A 16,611-nucleotide genomic window follows, 5' to 3' on the forward strand; every position below is an offset into this window, starting at 1 on the left:
TTAAATATATATAAATATACTTAATAATATAAGTAAGTAATAAAAAGTAATAAGACTTTTTTATTCCTTTAAGTATAGTTCTTCTTTACCCTAGTATTTAAATCCTTTATCTAGGCCGACATCTTTATTGTCCATGACCAGCTGGGCCTCCCACCAATTCCTTCATCGATACCAAGCGTCCAGTTCCGCAATTTATCAGCCGACAGCCGGGTGAATTCACCAGCCCCAGACATGGCACAGTCAAGGACGTGCTTCGGGAGCCGCTCGGGTTGGTGGTTATCGTTTTCGCTGTAGGCTTCATAAATGTTGCCGTATTTTGCTAGCCAAGAGTCGGTGTCTATAATGTGTGGCTTCCCTCCCCTCTTGCTGCAGTCTTCATCAACTAGTGGGAAAACACTAAAGTCTGCAAATTGGACGTTAGTCAATGATAATAGTAGAGAAGGGAAGCTACACAATACACATACCTCTGCGTGCTATTGCCTTGAAAGAGGGGGGGTTGACCACAAAGGTTCTCCTGCCTCCGGACAACTTGAGACCTACTCGTTCCATCCAAGATCCTTGTCGCATATCGACGACGCCTCCAAAGGTCAAAGACTCCCAGCGCCGCCCAGATTCGCCTACCATTGTGTTCCCCCAGCCCGCGTAACTCACAGCCGGGGGTGTATTCGCATTGGGATCGTAAAGAAGGAAGGTTGTAAACACATGGCATAGCTCATGGGCGATAGTAGCACCGATTCTAAACGATAATGTGTAGAACCTGTCCCGAGCATTTTGATCGTTGCTATCAAGTAGGGCTGCCTGTCTGGCGTCGATTAAGCGATCCACGAGCTGGATATTCGTTAATTAGGGTCTTTGTTTAATTGTAATGTAGAAAGAACGTACTATACGGTTGATCTCAATGGCGCCGGCATGGTGGGGGGGGAATAACCTGTCCTGAGGGACCTCCCATGTGCCTTTGGTAGTTCTTCCATTCGTAGCTGCTCTCATATCGTGGACTAGGAGGACAGGAAAGTTTTCTGTAATGCGCTTGAGGTAGTCTTTGGTATGTTTCTCAATGCCTTTGGCATCTCGGCAACGTTGACTGGGGTTATTGCGTAGTGTCTCCTCGATGATCTGCTTTCCGGTGTCCATAAGACCCGAGAATCCCGTAGAGCTGTGTAGTATATCTATCCCCAGTTGAGCCGTAGCAGCAACGGCCTCGAAGACGGGATCTTCTATCTCTGTGTTTTTGAAATTCTGATCGCATGGGACACGAATGGAGATTCCAGCGAGTGTCTCGGGAAGCTCGAGGTTGCTAGAAATGCGTCGAGGCTGAAACTGGGCAAAAGACCGCTGAATAGGCAGGGACTCCTCTCTCTGAACTTCCCTCCACTGGACCGTGGCAGTTCGATTTACCCGACGTTGAGACATGCTCCTGCCTTGTTCGTAAGTATACACTAATATAACACGATATACTATACGATGCTATAATATATACTCTTAAAGATATGGGTCTAATAACATACCTTTTACCCCCCCAGTTTGGGGGCGTGCTTTGGAGAAACGATAATTCTTTTGTAAAGGTGATCAATGAGTAAGTGGATAGAGAAGTAGCCTTGGAAGGTGTCGTGAGAATCGATGCCTCCGGGTACGCATCACGCATTTATATTCTTCTTGGTCCTCTGAACACTTGGACATACATGCTGATACTAGCATTGAACTTGACCTGTACGCGCCAGTCGTCACAAATGTTGGTTTACGGCAAATTTCAAGTAGCATGGACGGATTCATCTAGAACGTCGACTGGTCCTACGAAATGATACAACTCTACACTCATGGGACGAACAGTTAACAAACACCCTTATTTTTGGCCTGGATGCAGGCAAGAAGCAGCTGTTGGCCGTGTTTTGCGTCCACCACACGCTACCAACACACCAACACAGCCACACATCATCAGATTCATCGCACCATGTATTGCCGTGCGCCCGACCTTCTGGTGATCACAGCCGGCCTACACAAAGGGGCACTGGCCAGGCAGACCAGTGAATCCCATTCTTGTCAAATACAATTGAAACAAACAAACATTGAACCGAGACGGCTGCCTCCGTAGCTGCATGCAAGCAAAGCACGCGTCATTCCATGACACATGCCTGGCAGTAACGGGGCCGGCGCTCACCCAACTGGCAACACCCAACAACGGCACCTCCTTCTTTATTCGCCAGCATCCCCTCTCGATCCGCCCTTCAGATGTTGATTTCTCAAAAGACCTAAAAGAGAGGTGTAGCTGTGCATTCTAGGAGGGCAAAAGCCCAAGAATACTGCGCTCGTACAACAACACCGTCCAGAGAGCGTCAAGATTCAGCACCAAGATTCCATTCCGCAACATGGCGACTCCCAGGCCGGCAAACTCAACAGTCTCCGTGTCCACATTAGATCCGGATCACTATGCCATATTTACACGGGCTCTTTCAAATGTTCTCTCTACGCAACTGGCAGAGTTCACGATGGCCCAGCTTGTCGATGGACTCCCGACAATAAACGTCTACCGCGAAGGGTACTCGAGGAGGAACCTGGGTGGCAATCCTCTACTCCCCCATGAGTCCCTCTGCAAGGGAGCCATGGAAAGGACGAGGGCTTTTCGTGCCGAGTTTGACCCTTCTGTTCTACAATTTAAAACTTCAGTGCGTATAGCGCAATGCTTACGGCTTCAAGGGAAATTGTGCAGCTAATTCAAGGCAAACAGTTGGTGCAAGCATTCCAAAACGCTGATCTGGGAAGCCGACAATTTGACTTGCGACTCATCGAAATGGTGGCAACTGCAGTCCATGCCATAGCTGTATACCTGTTCAATCTTGAAGAAAAGTCACACAAAGGTGATATTCAGGGCGTCGTCACATACGTGGAGCCTGACAAGACATATGAATGGAGGCCAGGAAAATGGACCACGCGCGAGGCTCTACCAGCCTTTGCTTCAATATTCTCACATGCGTGTTATACATTCCATGAGAAATATCCAAACGGCGCGGCGGACATGGCAGGCTATTGGGCAGAGGACAGAATCTTTGGCGGCGTCATACTCTTCGACAGGGGCAAGTCAGGGACAGAAGTAAGCACCCTCCACCTACCATTACTCTTTTTCTCGAAAACTAACTGGATTCCCAGTGCAAAGATGTATATATACACTCTGGAAGAGTCCGGTGGACTGTTCGCATCTGGAGACCGCTCGAGACCCAGTTCAAACAAATGATACATTTTCTCAAAGTCGGTCCTCCAGCCTCCCAATGCCCGTTTCCTCTGTACGCAGATAAGAAAGTTCGACATCGATATGATGATTATGACGCCATGGCATGGCATAATATCTATCGCGATCCATGGGAGAGGGTACTTCCCCCGCAGAAGAACTGGGATGCTATCAGGAGGAACACCTTTGACTACCCAGAACTTCAAGAGCAAATATTCGATAAAATTTCACATGGGCCTTTTTATACCATTACACGAAATGGAAACACCTTTTTGGACGTAAGGAATCTAGATGAGCGGAATAAGCAAGACAACGCAGAAGCGGCTAGCAATCCACGGAAACAAGGCGAAGAACAACCTTGTGAAACTATATCCAAAGCAGGCAGAGAGGTCGATGAGCCCCAGGGTAAAGAGCCCGAGGCTGCAGAAGTCCAAGTCACGGAGCCGGAGGCCGCAAAAATCGTTGATGAATCAATCGAAGCAGATGGCTCCCGGACCAAGGAGTACAAATCAACAATCTCTGGGGCTGAAAATCCTCAACTTATCGATCCATCTGCCCATGAAATCCTCACAAACAAGTCCGAAATTGCAGCGTTGGAAATTGCCCTACCACAGCTGAAGGACGACCCGGTATCAACACCCGCGGTGAATGACTCTGGGACTAAGGGGAAGGAAGTCGGCACTGTTGAAACGGACATGGTTGAACCGACAAAGCCCACCTTGACTAAATCAGGGATCAAGGAGAATATCGCTGTTAATGAACCTCGAGATAACGGACAAGTGAAGGGAGAAGTCAAGAGACGACATTTCATCAAAGATCAAGACACAAGTCAGTAACACATGTTTGATCGGCAAACGAATAACAGAGTGTATGAGCGGGATCCTGCTAAACAAAGGCCTTGAAGATGACTGGGAATAATATACATATGCAGAACTCTCAAACAGCAAGGAAATTATTTTAGATACCGACAGATAGCCAGGTAGCATGATTGATTTATAGCAGTTTTGGATAGTCTCACGTCACACCGGACTAATAGCCAGAACAGATAGGTTTTCAAAATGCAAAGGTACAGAAGCAATATTTCGAACCTGGAGTGCGTCAAGACCATTACTTGTCATCATCTACAACTTGTCGCTTGGTACATTTACAAACGGCTACCGCCTTCTTGTGGCACCTTGACAACAACCTTTCCCCAAGTCCCACGCCCCGACAACGCGACCAGCGCATCCTTGACTCTATCTAATCCGACAAACTCCTCGTCTGTGAATTCTGTTCCCCGAAGCTTGCCCTCCTTGACAAGCTTTGTGATGCCCTGCCATACGACGGGAATGGTTTCTCTCTCGTTGATGCTGTACGCGCCCCAGTGGATGCCCACGAGAGAAATGTTCTTGAGAAGAACCTTGTTCATGGCCACTTTTTCGATGGCGCCGCCGGCGAAACCAACAATTAGAATCCGGCCGTTCCAGGCAGTGCACTTGGTGGACTTGTCGACCAGCCCAACAGGGTCGTAGACGATGTCAACTCCGCGACCCTTCGGCGTCAGCTTCTTGACTTTGGCAGGCCACTCGGGGTCCTTGTAATCGAGGACGTGGTCTGCACCAAAGGACTTGGCAACTTCTAATTTTCTGGGCGTGGAAGCAGTGGCAATGACTGTAGCACCAAACGCTTTTGCGACTGTAAAAAGGGCGTTAGCTCCCAAATGGTGCGTTCTGATATGTGTCGGCTTTGGAGAGACGGGCAGCGAACCTTGAACAGCAGCCAAGCCAACACCACCCGCGGCGGCGTGAACCAAAACAAAATCGCCCTGCTTCACATTGGCTCGGACTACCAAAGCGCCGTAGCTGGTGGGAGCGGTGATAAACAAGCCGGCTGCCTCGGTGAACGACCAGCCCTCGGGCACAGGCAGCATAGACACCTCCTTGGCAACACACTTGGTGGCGTATGCTCCCTGCGACGCGCCAAAAACCCGAGCTCCCTTGGGAAACCTGGGGTTCTTGGACCCCTTGGGCGTGGAGATGACGACACCAGCGAACTCGGCGCCGGCAATCCATGGGAAAGCTGTCTCGGTAAGCAAATGGTGAGGCTTGCCCAGTCTTGGCAAACGGGGGATACATACGTGGCTGGTTCTGGTACTTTCCAGCAATCTGGAGAACGTCGAAGAAATTGGTCGCAGCGGCGCGAACCTCGATCAAATACTCGTCATCTTTGGGCACGGGGTCCGCAAGCTCAGACACCTTGAGCTCTGTTGGAGACTTGGGCCGCAGGTTAGTTCGCCGGATCCCCTCGGTGCATGATGTGAGCGGGCTGCGGTACCTTGACGTATTCTTGAACTTGAATGCCCTTCATTTTCGATTCAATGGGCTCCGCTCTAGGAATAAAAGATGACGGGAACTTATGGGGACGAGGTTCAGTTGGAGGTGGCCGGTGATGGGCGGCGATCGGAGCGGAGGCCCGGGTTTATGAATATGGTGGAGAGCCGAGGCATCCCAGCGGCGTTACCGAAATACCGAATAGCGCAACTGGCCACTGAGACAGCTCCAGGTCCAATGTGTGCGCGCTGGATCTGGGGATCTGGGCGGCTCCGGCAGTGGGAACCCGCAGTGCCGCAGTGCCGCAGGGGTGGTCAGGCCCGATAATATTGCCTAGATAGGAAAGCTGCTCCGGCTCAGAGATGCCGGGCGCGACTCCAGAAATGCCGCCTTGAATTTTTGTCATGTTGGACGAATGAGTGGTTGCGTCATTTTTCAAGACGACGGCTCATACTCTTTTATCTTGGTCGCACTATGTGCTTCCCAGAAAGCAGCGACAAGGGTGGGTGGTTTAAAATCTAAAATGCAACATTTTGTTACCGTCTCCCACCTCAACCGCTCAACATGACTTGCAAGTAAGAATCTAGCCCCGATCTAGATTTGAATCGCCTTGTCCGCAAGTCATCTATGGCTATCTGATGTGCCAACCATTACCATTGCTAAACGTAGGGTCCTAATAACTGATGAAATCATGCCAAAGTCCTCAGACGAGCCCGGCTTTGGACAATGGGAGACGTAGATGCGCCATGTATCTATCCCAAAGCCACTTCTCTCACTAGATTCATGCTCCCTTCAGATGCCATGACACTTTTATGTCTATAGTTCGTGTTGTGTCAGATAATCAATCTGCATGCGGGATTGTCCATTACCTCCCTAAATTTCATCTCCGCCGTCCCTTCACTTGAGCTGAAAAACCAAATCCACAGCATTCTGATGACTTATTTTCTATTCCCCCTTTCAAGGATGTGGATAATGGATAATAATTGCCAACCCTCACCAGCTTGAAATCTCTGTCGGCGGTGATGGGCCAAAGTAGCAATTTATCAGTGTATTGCTGCAGGGTAGGGTTACTCACGGTTCTGCCCAGTCGGGTTCCAGGGACTATTCGAACATTCAATACAGACAGTGGTACTGAAGGAATGGAGTGGGAATGTGTGTTGTTTGTAGGCTAAAGTTGTTGTTGACCAAATGATCAATGTCATGTGATGTACTCCGTGCAGGTCGTTCATGATGGGAAGGTGACAATCATGTTTGGACGGCAGACCCGCAGAAGCGGCGCCTCTTCTTTCTCTTCTCTTGGTCTGCGCCTACCGGCGGCGCATGTGTCTGCCTTGGCTACCATCTACCCAACATCCATGCTGCAAGATTCCAGCATCGCTGACCCCCCCCTCGATTCCACGTTGGGAACAAGACCATGCTGGACAGAGGTACGGAGCGCGCATTTCGAGTTGACCTTTGCTCGGGGAATGCGGGGTGACTGAGGTCAGCGAGGTGATTCCTACCGAGCGCGCAGTTTGAATCCCAGAGACAAAGAGGCCTGGCGTGACGCGAAAACCCTCATCGCCATCTCTCCGTACTTCAATACCGGTCGTATCGTCAACCTGGGGGACTCGGCCCAACAATTCCTCGGGAGGACGGGGTAGGACAATCTGGGCTATCTCGATCATTCTTCAATCACACCTCTCTTGCATCATGACAGCGACCCTGGTCGGCTGGTCGGCCACGCTGTCTGCCTTGCTGCTGACGCCCTGCCAGGGTCTGGCCAATAAATGCATGGCCGCCCCGGATCTCACAGCCACGCAGCGGGAATCGTTCGATTGGCTGAAGGGGGGGTTGCCCGCGTATCCGTCATCAAGGTTGACAAGCCTGGCTCTGGATGGGGGATCTGTTCGTCCCTGGGCCTTGTCCCTCACGCCCTCAATTGGGCTGTGGCTCAAGTCCTACGGCTCTGCGGCAGGAGTCCTACATATGCAAGCCGGCGAGAGCTGGGCAAAGGCCTCCCAGGACAATGGCCAGAGCCACCACAGCCTGGTTTCCTGTATCCTCATTCTTCCCTGGTTGACGGACTACGGCCTGAGTTAAACACCTGTGGCTACGACCATGTAGCGAGTCTTTTCCCCTTTTATTTTTGGCGTCAATACCTTACCTTGAAGTCTTGGTTGGGTGTGGTCAACCTTTCGTTGTTCTTCGTCTGAGCATCTGTTGCCACTATGGAGAGCGGTAAACGTTCTTCATTTGACGAGATTAGCATGACGGCCTCGGCCATACGAAGATTTACTCGTACCCCTACGAGCCATCGATTAAGCCTCGGACGCTCAACCACTGCCTCGATATCCTCATCGTCAATCAGGTCCTTTGAGTCTGAGAAGCAGCCGCCATGTGTTTATGAAACGTTGGTAACCCGCTCCATGCAGTCTTCTTAGAACAGTTCTCCGCAGGGCTAAGAGCATATACTGATGAAAGCCATCTTCAGCACGCGTGACACTTCGTCGGATGAATGCGCTCTGCATAGATTCATTGTATGGGCTGCAGTCAAGCGAAATGTTTGTCCCAAGATGACCGCCGAGGAGCGTAGGGAATGCCCTTTGCTTCGTTGCCGAAAGCGTTTCCCCAACCATGAGCTATTGCTTCAGCACCTCTATGATTGCAAGCACCTCGAGTCTGGCGAGTACTGGTGCTATGACTGTGGCCAGGCTGAGACGTTCCATGAGATCAATAAGTGTCGACGCTGCCTCGGCCATCCTTCGAAACGAAAGAAGTTGCTATCGCTGGCAAAGTCTGTGTTTTCATCCTTGGGAAGACCCAAGTCTCCCATTCCAACTCCTTCGCCTCCCAATCTTGACATTGAAGACGACCCGCCTAGCTACGATGGACTTGTTCACGACGGACGCCCTACAGAGGCCCATAGAGGATTCGAGCTGCAGTCGAATGAAATTCACGAAATTGACTCGAGTGAGGTCGTGCTTGCTCCGATTCCTGAGGATGGGGAAGCTTCCCAACAAGACTACTTAAGCCGGTCGTCTTCCACCTCCTCCGCATATACCGCTTGTACACAGCCTCTATCTGTTTATCCTCGAAATTCTATAACCAGGAACAAGTCCCATGTGAACTACGAAGAGTATATAAATTGGTCTTCGTCACCGCCCATTCAGACTGTTTCCCCAGCCGACCTTGCAAAGCCGAACACAGTGAATACGTTTGCTAAGCCAGCACTGCAACTCAATACAAGAGCAGCCCTTGACTTCTCTCGAGCCCGATCGCGACGTCGAAGTAGGAACCTGCAGCCGAGCTCATCAGTCAGATCAACCAGTAGCACGACGAGCACGACGAGCACGAACAGCACGAACAGCACGTCGTCCATGGCCAGCTGCACCATTTCTCCCATGTCAGCATGGTCTGGAGTTTGGGGAAATGGTATTGGCTTTGAGTCGGCCCTGACTTCTCCCGCAGATGAAGTGCCAAACCCGGACGATGTCTTCCCATGTTCGCAGCCCTTGCCAACTCATCCGGAGGTTGATGATGTGAACATGACCTTTTCGCATTTTGTGGACGGACCGACTGGCCTAATAGGCTTGACAGAGCTCCCTGCTGATATCCCAATGGGGCTGGATCTCGTGGATGCCAACCACCAACCAAGCGCGCCTTCGACCGTCCCTCTTGTGCCTTCTCCAGCGGAAAGCTTGCACCCGGAAAGCCTCCAAAACGAGAGCCAACAATTACAGCATCTTCTTGCAGACCTCAAGAGCCATGCTCAGAAACAGGCTAGCCCTCATGAACTCCTACGCTCAGCGCGAGATACATTGAATCTCCACGTGTCTGGTTCAGTAAAGAAATTACAACCGTTGAACCATGATGGGAAGAACCATGTGGCTTCACGCTTTTGCAGTATACCAGCGAATTCGGTTTCCTTGACTGGCCTGGAGACAATGTCAGACATTTTTCAAGGACAGCAGGTGCAATCCTCGGCGAAGATGTTGTGCTTTTTACATGTCGTATATTCGCTTTCCCTCGTGATACACGAACAAGATGCTGCAAACTGGTTGACGAAATTATTCAATCAGGCTGTATCCTATTGCTCTTGGATGACGGACGAGGACAAGTTTGCATACCTGCAAGTCGTTGAATTCCTTTGGAAGCCTGGCGATGTGACTGATGAAGATTTGGTGCACATTCGACAACAATGCCTCCCTGAGCCCTCGTCTACACCAACTGCCAGAAAAGGCAAAGGACTCGCTACCCCTATCGACCCCAACAACGACCCATTACTGTTCATTTCGCAATACTTCTTAGACGGTATGGCTGCTGGATAATGAGGTATGGACCTGTGAGTACAAGCTGACGACCTTGTAGAGTTAGAATACGCCGCGCTGCGAAACACGACAAAACCAGAAATCCAAACATCCAACCTCTGTACAAAACATCTGAAAGATACCAATCTTGCCACGATGCAAGACTCTCCGTTTGTAGACGCAGCAAAGAGTTTGGTTCTCGCGTTGTCTCAACAGTATCACAATGCGGGCGGGTTTGTTTCAGGTATGAAGGAACTATTGGATCGAATCGAGTCCAATCACGTCTCTACAGTTCGCCGTCTTGAGCTTGAATTGCTACAGTCCGGAAAGGTAAGATGATACGAGGTTCCGGCTGCCAGCGTGCTTGATGTATGTGCTGACCATCTCCACAGATGCAATTGCCGCCGGACTTGTACTTTGATGTATTTGTTAAACAAATCCGAACCCGCATCGACTCGCTTCAGATTCAGAATGGCCTTCACTACACGCCCAGATTGCAATATCACAAGCTTGGTATTGAGTTAATGGCATCTATCATGCACGGTTCTGATGTCCCAGTGTTGGGCATAGACTTGGTCGAGTCACAGCTCGATATATCAAGTCATGGCATATCAGAATTAGAAATGCCAATGGACTTTGCCTTCGACGATTTAGTTTCATTCCAGCCTGGTTTGCCAATCGATTACGAGTCGTTGGGTTCTATACACGCCGCTGATCATACACCTGTCAACGAACAAGAGTGGCTGCCCGCGTCCGACACTCCATCCACACTCATCCCGGCGCCTTCCCAAGCCCGAACGCCTTCAACGCCCTCCAGATCAGGAGAGGCAGCATTGCCAAAAAAACGGAATACCGACATGTGTTGTGAGATTTGTGGCTACAGACCAAAGGGAAACCCTCAGTGGTTCCATGGAAGTATGGCTAAACACAAGAAGCTAATGCATGCCAACACGCCTCCCACAATCTATCCATGCCCATTCCCGGGGTGCAACAGCCAGTATAAAAATCGTCCAGACAATCTACGCCAACATCAAATCGAAAAGGGACATTTTGTGGATGGCCAAGAAGAGTCTACTAAGAGCCGAAAGAGGAGGAAGATGGAATAGAGAGGGTTCTTGTGTTGCCCGCTTTTTTTGCTTTTCTGCTGTTGCCTGTATAATGACGGGCTGGCTTTGGGGGGAACTGGGAGCTAGGATCTAATGATTTATGGCCATCTGCAGGACTCAGCGGGCTCTGGGTTCATGACGGTCAAGAAAGTAGGAGTGGTGGATTAAGTTTGACTGATACATGCGTCAATCGGTCGTTTTGATGACCGCACTTTGTTGAGTCATTGGCTGGTGGTGCAAGATAGAGAAAGGATGGAGCATGGATGTATGACAAACCTGCTCAACTTGGTGGGAAGGGTATTACGGAGGGCTGGATTGACAAGTCTGGTTGCCTGTCAAAAAACGACATGCCGGGTTAATAAATATGCCGACGCCATGAATAATCACCAAGTAGACAGAAGCACCGTTGTGTGATGGGGTATGAATATTTATGTGAGCGCGACATTGGTGACGACTCAAAAAGCGTGCAGTGAAGTGAAATAAATTATCGCGTGTTTGTAACCGGATAAGCTTCTCGCGCAGTTTCCTAGGTCCCTCGTACTTTTTAGCAGTTGCTCCGCAGGGCCAGAGGCGCAAATAGAAAGGATAACGCGCTCTGGAACGAAGAGTCGAGGACAACTAAGCCGGACAGGTAGCTAGACACTGGCAAACCGGAGGCAGGGCCAGCAAATGGCTCTTGATGCAACACAGACGTCGACAATTGGCTCTGGCGCATGGCCACTGTTTTTGAAGTTGACGATTGGACAGCTGGCCCTCACGTCAGACACGGCCAAAAGACGACACGGAGCACGAAATAGCTTTTGCATTTTTGTGCTACATGGTGATTGGCGCACGTCACGTGGTGGGGAGGAAGTATGTTGGCGCTTGGCATTTGCATTCCTGCCAACGCCGTAGGAAAACAATGGAGAAAAGCAGAGAGAACGAGGGAGCGAGGCCAAGTTTTTTTTTTAAGTCTTTATTTTCTCTTTCTTTCAGCTGTTTGGGCTGTTGACTTTGGACTGTAGACAGTTAATCCGTACTTGCTCGCGTACGGAGGCAATTCAAACTTGGCATAGTAAATCGATGGATCCGATTTGATGTCCTGAGCCTGGGCCTGAGTCTGGCGCTGGAGGGCAGGCAGGCGCACAGGCAACAGGGTGGGCAACAGGGTGGCTGGCCCCGTTCAATGCTAGCACTAGAGACCAACAGCAGACCACTTTCCGCCATCGCGTCCGATCAAGCACATCTACAGGAGCTGCTAGCCAGCTTGCCAACTGCTAACCAGCTCCTGGCTGTACATATATGAATCGAGGTTCGGACGGCTCCAAATCTGGCTCACAGGGCCACGCATCTTTGCAACCAGACTGCCGGTGAGAGGTGGTGGGCGTGTGTGTGACCGGACAAGAGGCCCGTTTGACGCTAGCCAAGTCGTCTCGGTTGCCGTCACTGGCGAATGTCATGCCGACCCTTGCCGGGCCATGCTGGGCCATGCCGGGCCCTTGATGGCTCTTTATGCCCGCGGGAACTGCCAATGCCAATTTGTCGTGCTGGGCAATGCTAAAAAGCGCACGTTTTGGCAGAAGGCGATGATCGAGGCAAAAAAAAGCCTTTGGAACCTTGTCGGGCTGGACTCGTACGCCTCCCTCCCATTTGACCAAATTAATCGCCTCACGTCTCCACCCCTCGAGTGCCAGCCAACGAGCATTCCGCCAGACGTGCTGGTGAGTGAGCCAGAGTCCGCTTCTGCCAGTGCCACCTCCATGGCTACCACCACATCTGGACCAGACCAGACATTAACGTTGTGAGTGCGCAACGTGCTCCAATCCGCCTGCCCGCCTGCCCGCCCGCACAACCCGACCAGAATTTTTTTGATATTTTTTTTTTGCCCTTGGGTCTTGCAACACCCGTGGACTGTCTCCCCAGCTCCTCCCTTCCCTCTGCCCACACCTCTCGGGCGCGCACCTCCACGCACCTCCACGCCTCCTCCAGCCCATTATCGACACCCCCAAACCAGGTCCAGGGTTTCCATTGCGCAGCCCAGTTTCTTTTTCAACGTCCATCACCAGCTCAGCCGTTGACGAGGGCTTCAACGACGGCCGAGATCACGACGATACCGACGGCCGACGTTGACCAACAACTACACTCGAACGCCGCCTGAGAGAGAGGAGCGGATGTGGGAGCATCGCCGACGCGTTTCCGACTTGCCCTCAACCACGGCTCGTCCCTCAACTCTCTCTGCTTGGCGACGTTGAGCGAAGCGTCGTCGTCGTTTTTTTCTTTGTTTTTGACATCTTTTTATTCCCTTCTCGTTGTTACGACCACAGAGCTTTGCGTGCCACGCGCCATCACGACGATTTGGCGCCACTGCCTCTCCTGCAGACAGACACACCATGTCGAGTTTGGGACCGTCTGGCTCTAATGCCCACGGGTTAAACTTCTCGCAAGCTGGCCTCAGACGAAGTGCCGCATTTCCTCCAACCCACGCGAATCAGCATCAGCATCAACCGAATAAGCAATCCCCGGCCCCTCATGCCGCGTCGCCATATCAACCACAGGGCTATACGCCTCAGCAGCCCCCCCAAGGCACATATCCTCCACATCTCTTCGCATCGCCGGTGAATCCAAATATCCCCAACGGCCACCCGCCTTCGCGAACTCCCAACTCACACGTACCACCAAATGCCCTCGGTGTTCAGCGACAGAGGGCGGCGCCGCCGAGGCAGCAGATGCCGCCTCAGCCAAATCCGCCGCCCATGATGTTCCCGACGTCCATGAGTCAATCGGTCCAGCATGACCCGATCCTGTCTCATCAACACCAGCAGCAACATCCTTCCCATCAGGGCCACCCTGGCCATCCGAGCCACCAGCAGCACCCACCTCATCATCAGCAGCAAGGGCATCACCAACAACATCCAGGCCACCAACCTCATCAACAGCAGCAGCAGCAACAACAACAGCAGCAGCAGCAGCAGCAGCAACAACATCAGCAACATCAGCAACATCAACAGCACCAGCAGCACCAACAACATCAACAACACCAACAGCATCCGGCACACCCGGCGCACCCGGCACATCCTGCGCATCAGGCTCATCAGACTCATCCAGGCCATCCAGGCCATCCAGGTCATCCAGGCCATCAGGGACGCCAAAGCGTCCAGCCTCACCAGCCTCATGGTCGTTCGCAACAGTCAACGCCACAGCAGCAGCAGCAGCAGCAACAACAACAACCGTCCCAGCAACCTCAACAACAGCAGCAGCCGCAACCGCCGCAGGCTCAGGTAACTCCTCAGCCTACTCCGCAGCAATCAACGCCGCAGCCGCCTCAGCAACAGATACCGCAACAGCAGATGCCTCAACAGCAGCAGCAGCCTCCCCAGCAGCAACAAGTTCAGCAAGTTCAGCAAGTCAATCAGGTACAGGCCTCCCCTCAGCAGCCTGCTGCTCAGGTTCCCCAACAGCAGGCAAACCATGCGGGCAGTGAAATGGATGTCGATGGAAATCAAGATGGAGATGCGTCGGAAGTCAATGGTCTCGACTCAAAGCTTTTAAATGACCCTTCCTACGTCCCCTCGCAGCCTATGGGAGAGATGATGTCTCCCCCGCCTGAGGGAGGAAGCTATCCGACGTTAGAAGCCGTGCAAAAAGCCGTTCTGCGTTATTGCACATCTGTTGGCTATGCCATTGTTATTGGCCGCTCCAAGAAGACGGTTCCTGGCCTCAAGAAAGTCCTGTTTGTTTGCGATCGTGCTGGAAAGCCGCCCAGTAGGGTGAGCCCGGAATTCCGCAAGCGCAAAACATCATCCAGGAAATGCGATTGTCCCTTTGGCTTTTTTGCCATTGAACAACGTACTCAGTGGACGATTCGCTACCGCCCTGATCCTGCGCATCTGCAGCACAATCATGGGCCAAGCGAGAGTCCTTCCAATCATCCTGCCGCCAGAAAGCTTGACAGCAAGATGGTGGCGGCTGTCAAACAGCTGAAGGAAAACGGTACGCAAAAACCATCAAAAGGTTCAAATTCTACCAAAAGTACTTCTGCTGACCATCTCGCAGGGGCAGGCGTATCCGAAACACTCCAAATTCTGCAAACCGAAAATCCGGACTGTCACTTGCTCCCGAGGGATATATACAATGCAAGAGCTGCTATAAATCGAAACCCACAGAAGGTGGCAACAGGACTTGCCGAGAATAGGCCGGCGATATACACAAAACCGCAGCAATCACCGGAAGACAGGATTCGCGCGGACCTTCGCAGAGAGCTGGCAAAGGCGCGAGAGGACCTGCAGAAGATTGAAGAGGAGAAACAAAAAGAAATCGATGCGCTGAAAAGCCAACTTGAAGAAAAAGAAAAGCTCATCAAGAGATTTGAGATGTTTATTGATATATGTAACGAGCGCGTCATGGTTCAACGGGAGAGGCTGGCAGGACCAGATGGCAACTTGGCAATCGGGGGAAACTCGGTTATGTGAGCCCGGGCTACGCCTACTGTTTGTTGCCATTGTTTGTTGTACTTTTGTCGATACTTTTGTCTTGGAAGGAAAGTCAGGTCGTTTTATGGATCATGGGGTCATGGGACTGGCTGGCTAGGGCGGCGTTTTATTTTGGGAGTGTGGGAATGCGACTACTTGTTGCTTTTGCTTTTGCTTGACGGAAGCCTTGGGGTTACGGCTACGAATGCGTGAAAATACATAAGAGATATGGGAGAGGGGAGGGTGGAGGGAAAGGTAGGTAGGATGGGGTGACCTGCGGAAACGAAAACGTGGGTTTGTCTGGAGTTCAGTTGTTTTGCGCCGTTTCATGTTTGGGGAGCCTGAGGGTTGAATTCACATTTGACACATTTTGCCCTGTACGCCTAAAATCCACGACTTTCCTATTTCTCTAGATGACCCTGATGTGATTAGCCATGAAGCAACAGGTGGGAAAACGCCACAGGCGGCGGACGAGATGCGCGGTGTGAAACGACATGGAAGTACGGAGTATGCAAGTAAATATTGAAGGTGTCGATGTAGTGGACCTTGGGTCGGGATGGTGGGTTTTCAGTGACAGCAGAGGTGTGTGGATGAGGCGCCTGGGTGGTGGACGGCAGCGGGAAGCCTTGACGATTGATGCGTGCGAGATGTCGGCAGGCGGGTCAGGACCTGGCCTTGACACATGGCCAAGTGTGCAGCCCTCGCACGGGAGGATCAATTGATGCAGCTGCGGACTGGTACTAGCAGTAACAGCGGGAACACGCCGGCATTTCGAGCCGCTGCGTCGAGCCATGCAGGCCTGCAGAGCCCAGGACGAGAGCCATCACTCATATCGGTAAGTCCCGCACGCTGCTTTGGCTGACCCCGGACCGCGCGGTTTGGCGAGACGCAGAAAAAGCAGACATGGAAAAGGTCAAGACACTGATGCCGGCTCATCTGCAAAGCTGGATAGACCGGACGACGGGTAGGCTGGATCTGGAAACGAACTTGACAGTACCCCCCTTCCTTCCCTCCTTTTCCCCCCACGTTTCGAGGGAGGGCGTGTGAGGGACGTCGACTAGTAGTAGCTGGTGGTGGTTAGGATGGACCAGACCAATATATGCCGAGCGCTGGTGACACCAGATGTGAACGGGAGTAGCCTTGGCTGGAAGCCGCAACTCGATCGCCTCGACTGCGTCGTGTACTCCGTGATACGCCACGTGTATGAACTGCTCGCCTGTGCGAAAGTGTTTGAAGATG

General features: G+C 51.7%; 5 protein-coding genes across 5 annotated transcripts; 3 read left to right on the plus strand and 2 right to left on the minus strand.

Moving 5' to 3' along the window:
* Positions 1-110: 110 nt before the first annotated feature.
* MAA_05134 (uncharacterized protein) lies at positions 111-1,410 on the minus strand (the record flags this gene model as incomplete). The annotated part of the gene is made up of 3 exons (XM_007823132.1): positions 111-403; positions 465-828; positions 883-1,410. 3 exons carry the CDS (start codon positions 1,408-1,410, stop codon positions 111-113), a joined length of 1,185 nt encoding a protein of 394 aa, XP_007821323.1.
* Positions 1,411-2,363: 953 nt separating this feature from the next.
* Positions 2,364-4,056, plus strand: MAA_05133 (uncharacterized protein; the record flags this gene model as incomplete). The annotated part of the gene is made up of 3 exons (XM_007823131.1): positions 2,364-2,660; positions 2,723-3,085; positions 3,142-4,056. The coding sequence occupies 3 exons, from the start codon at positions 2,364-2,366 to the stop codon at positions 4,054-4,056; spliced, it is 1,575 nt and encodes a 524-aa protein (XP_007821322.1).
* A 308-nt stretch (positions 4,057-4,364) lies between these two features.
* Positions 4,365-5,935, minus strand: MAA_05132 (NAD(P)-binding protein; the record flags this gene model as incomplete). Its single annotated transcript, XM_007823130.1, has 3 exons — positions 4,365-5,278; positions 5,337-5,472; positions 5,720-5,935. The coding sequence occupies 3 exons, from the start codon at positions 5,933-5,935 to the stop codon at positions 4,365-4,367; spliced, it is 1,266 nt and encodes a 421-aa protein (XP_007821321.1).
* Positions 5,936-8,084: 2,149 nt separating this feature from the next.
* On the plus strand, positions 8,085-10,924 carry MAA_05131 (zinc finger domain-containing protein; the record flags this gene model as incomplete). The annotated part of the gene is made up of 3 exons (XM_007823129.1): positions 8,085-9,822; positions 9,880-10,148; positions 10,211-10,924. 3 exons carry the CDS (start codon positions 8,085-8,087, stop codon positions 10,922-10,924), a joined length of 2,721 nt encoding a protein of 906 aa, XP_007821320.1.
* A 2,369-nt stretch (positions 10,925-13,293) lies between these two features.
* Positions 13,294-15,372, plus strand: MAA_05130 (uncharacterized protein; the record flags this gene model as incomplete). The annotated part of the gene is made up of 2 exons (XM_007823128.2): positions 13,294-14,893; positions 14,957-15,372. The coding sequence occupies 2 exons, from the start codon at positions 13,294-13,296 to the stop codon at positions 15,370-15,372; spliced, it is 2,016 nt and encodes a 671-aa protein (XP_007821319.2).
* Positions 15,373-16,611: the final 1,239 nt, after the last annotated feature.

The sequence above is a fragment of the Metarhizium robertsii genome, assembly GCF_000187425.2.
Source record: "Metarhizium robertsii ARSEF 23 chromosome Unknown MAA_Scf_2, whole genome shotgun sequence".
Lineage (NCBI taxonomy): Eukaryota > Fungi > Ascomycota > Sordariomycetes > Hypocreales > Clavicipitaceae > Metarhizium > Metarhizium robertsii.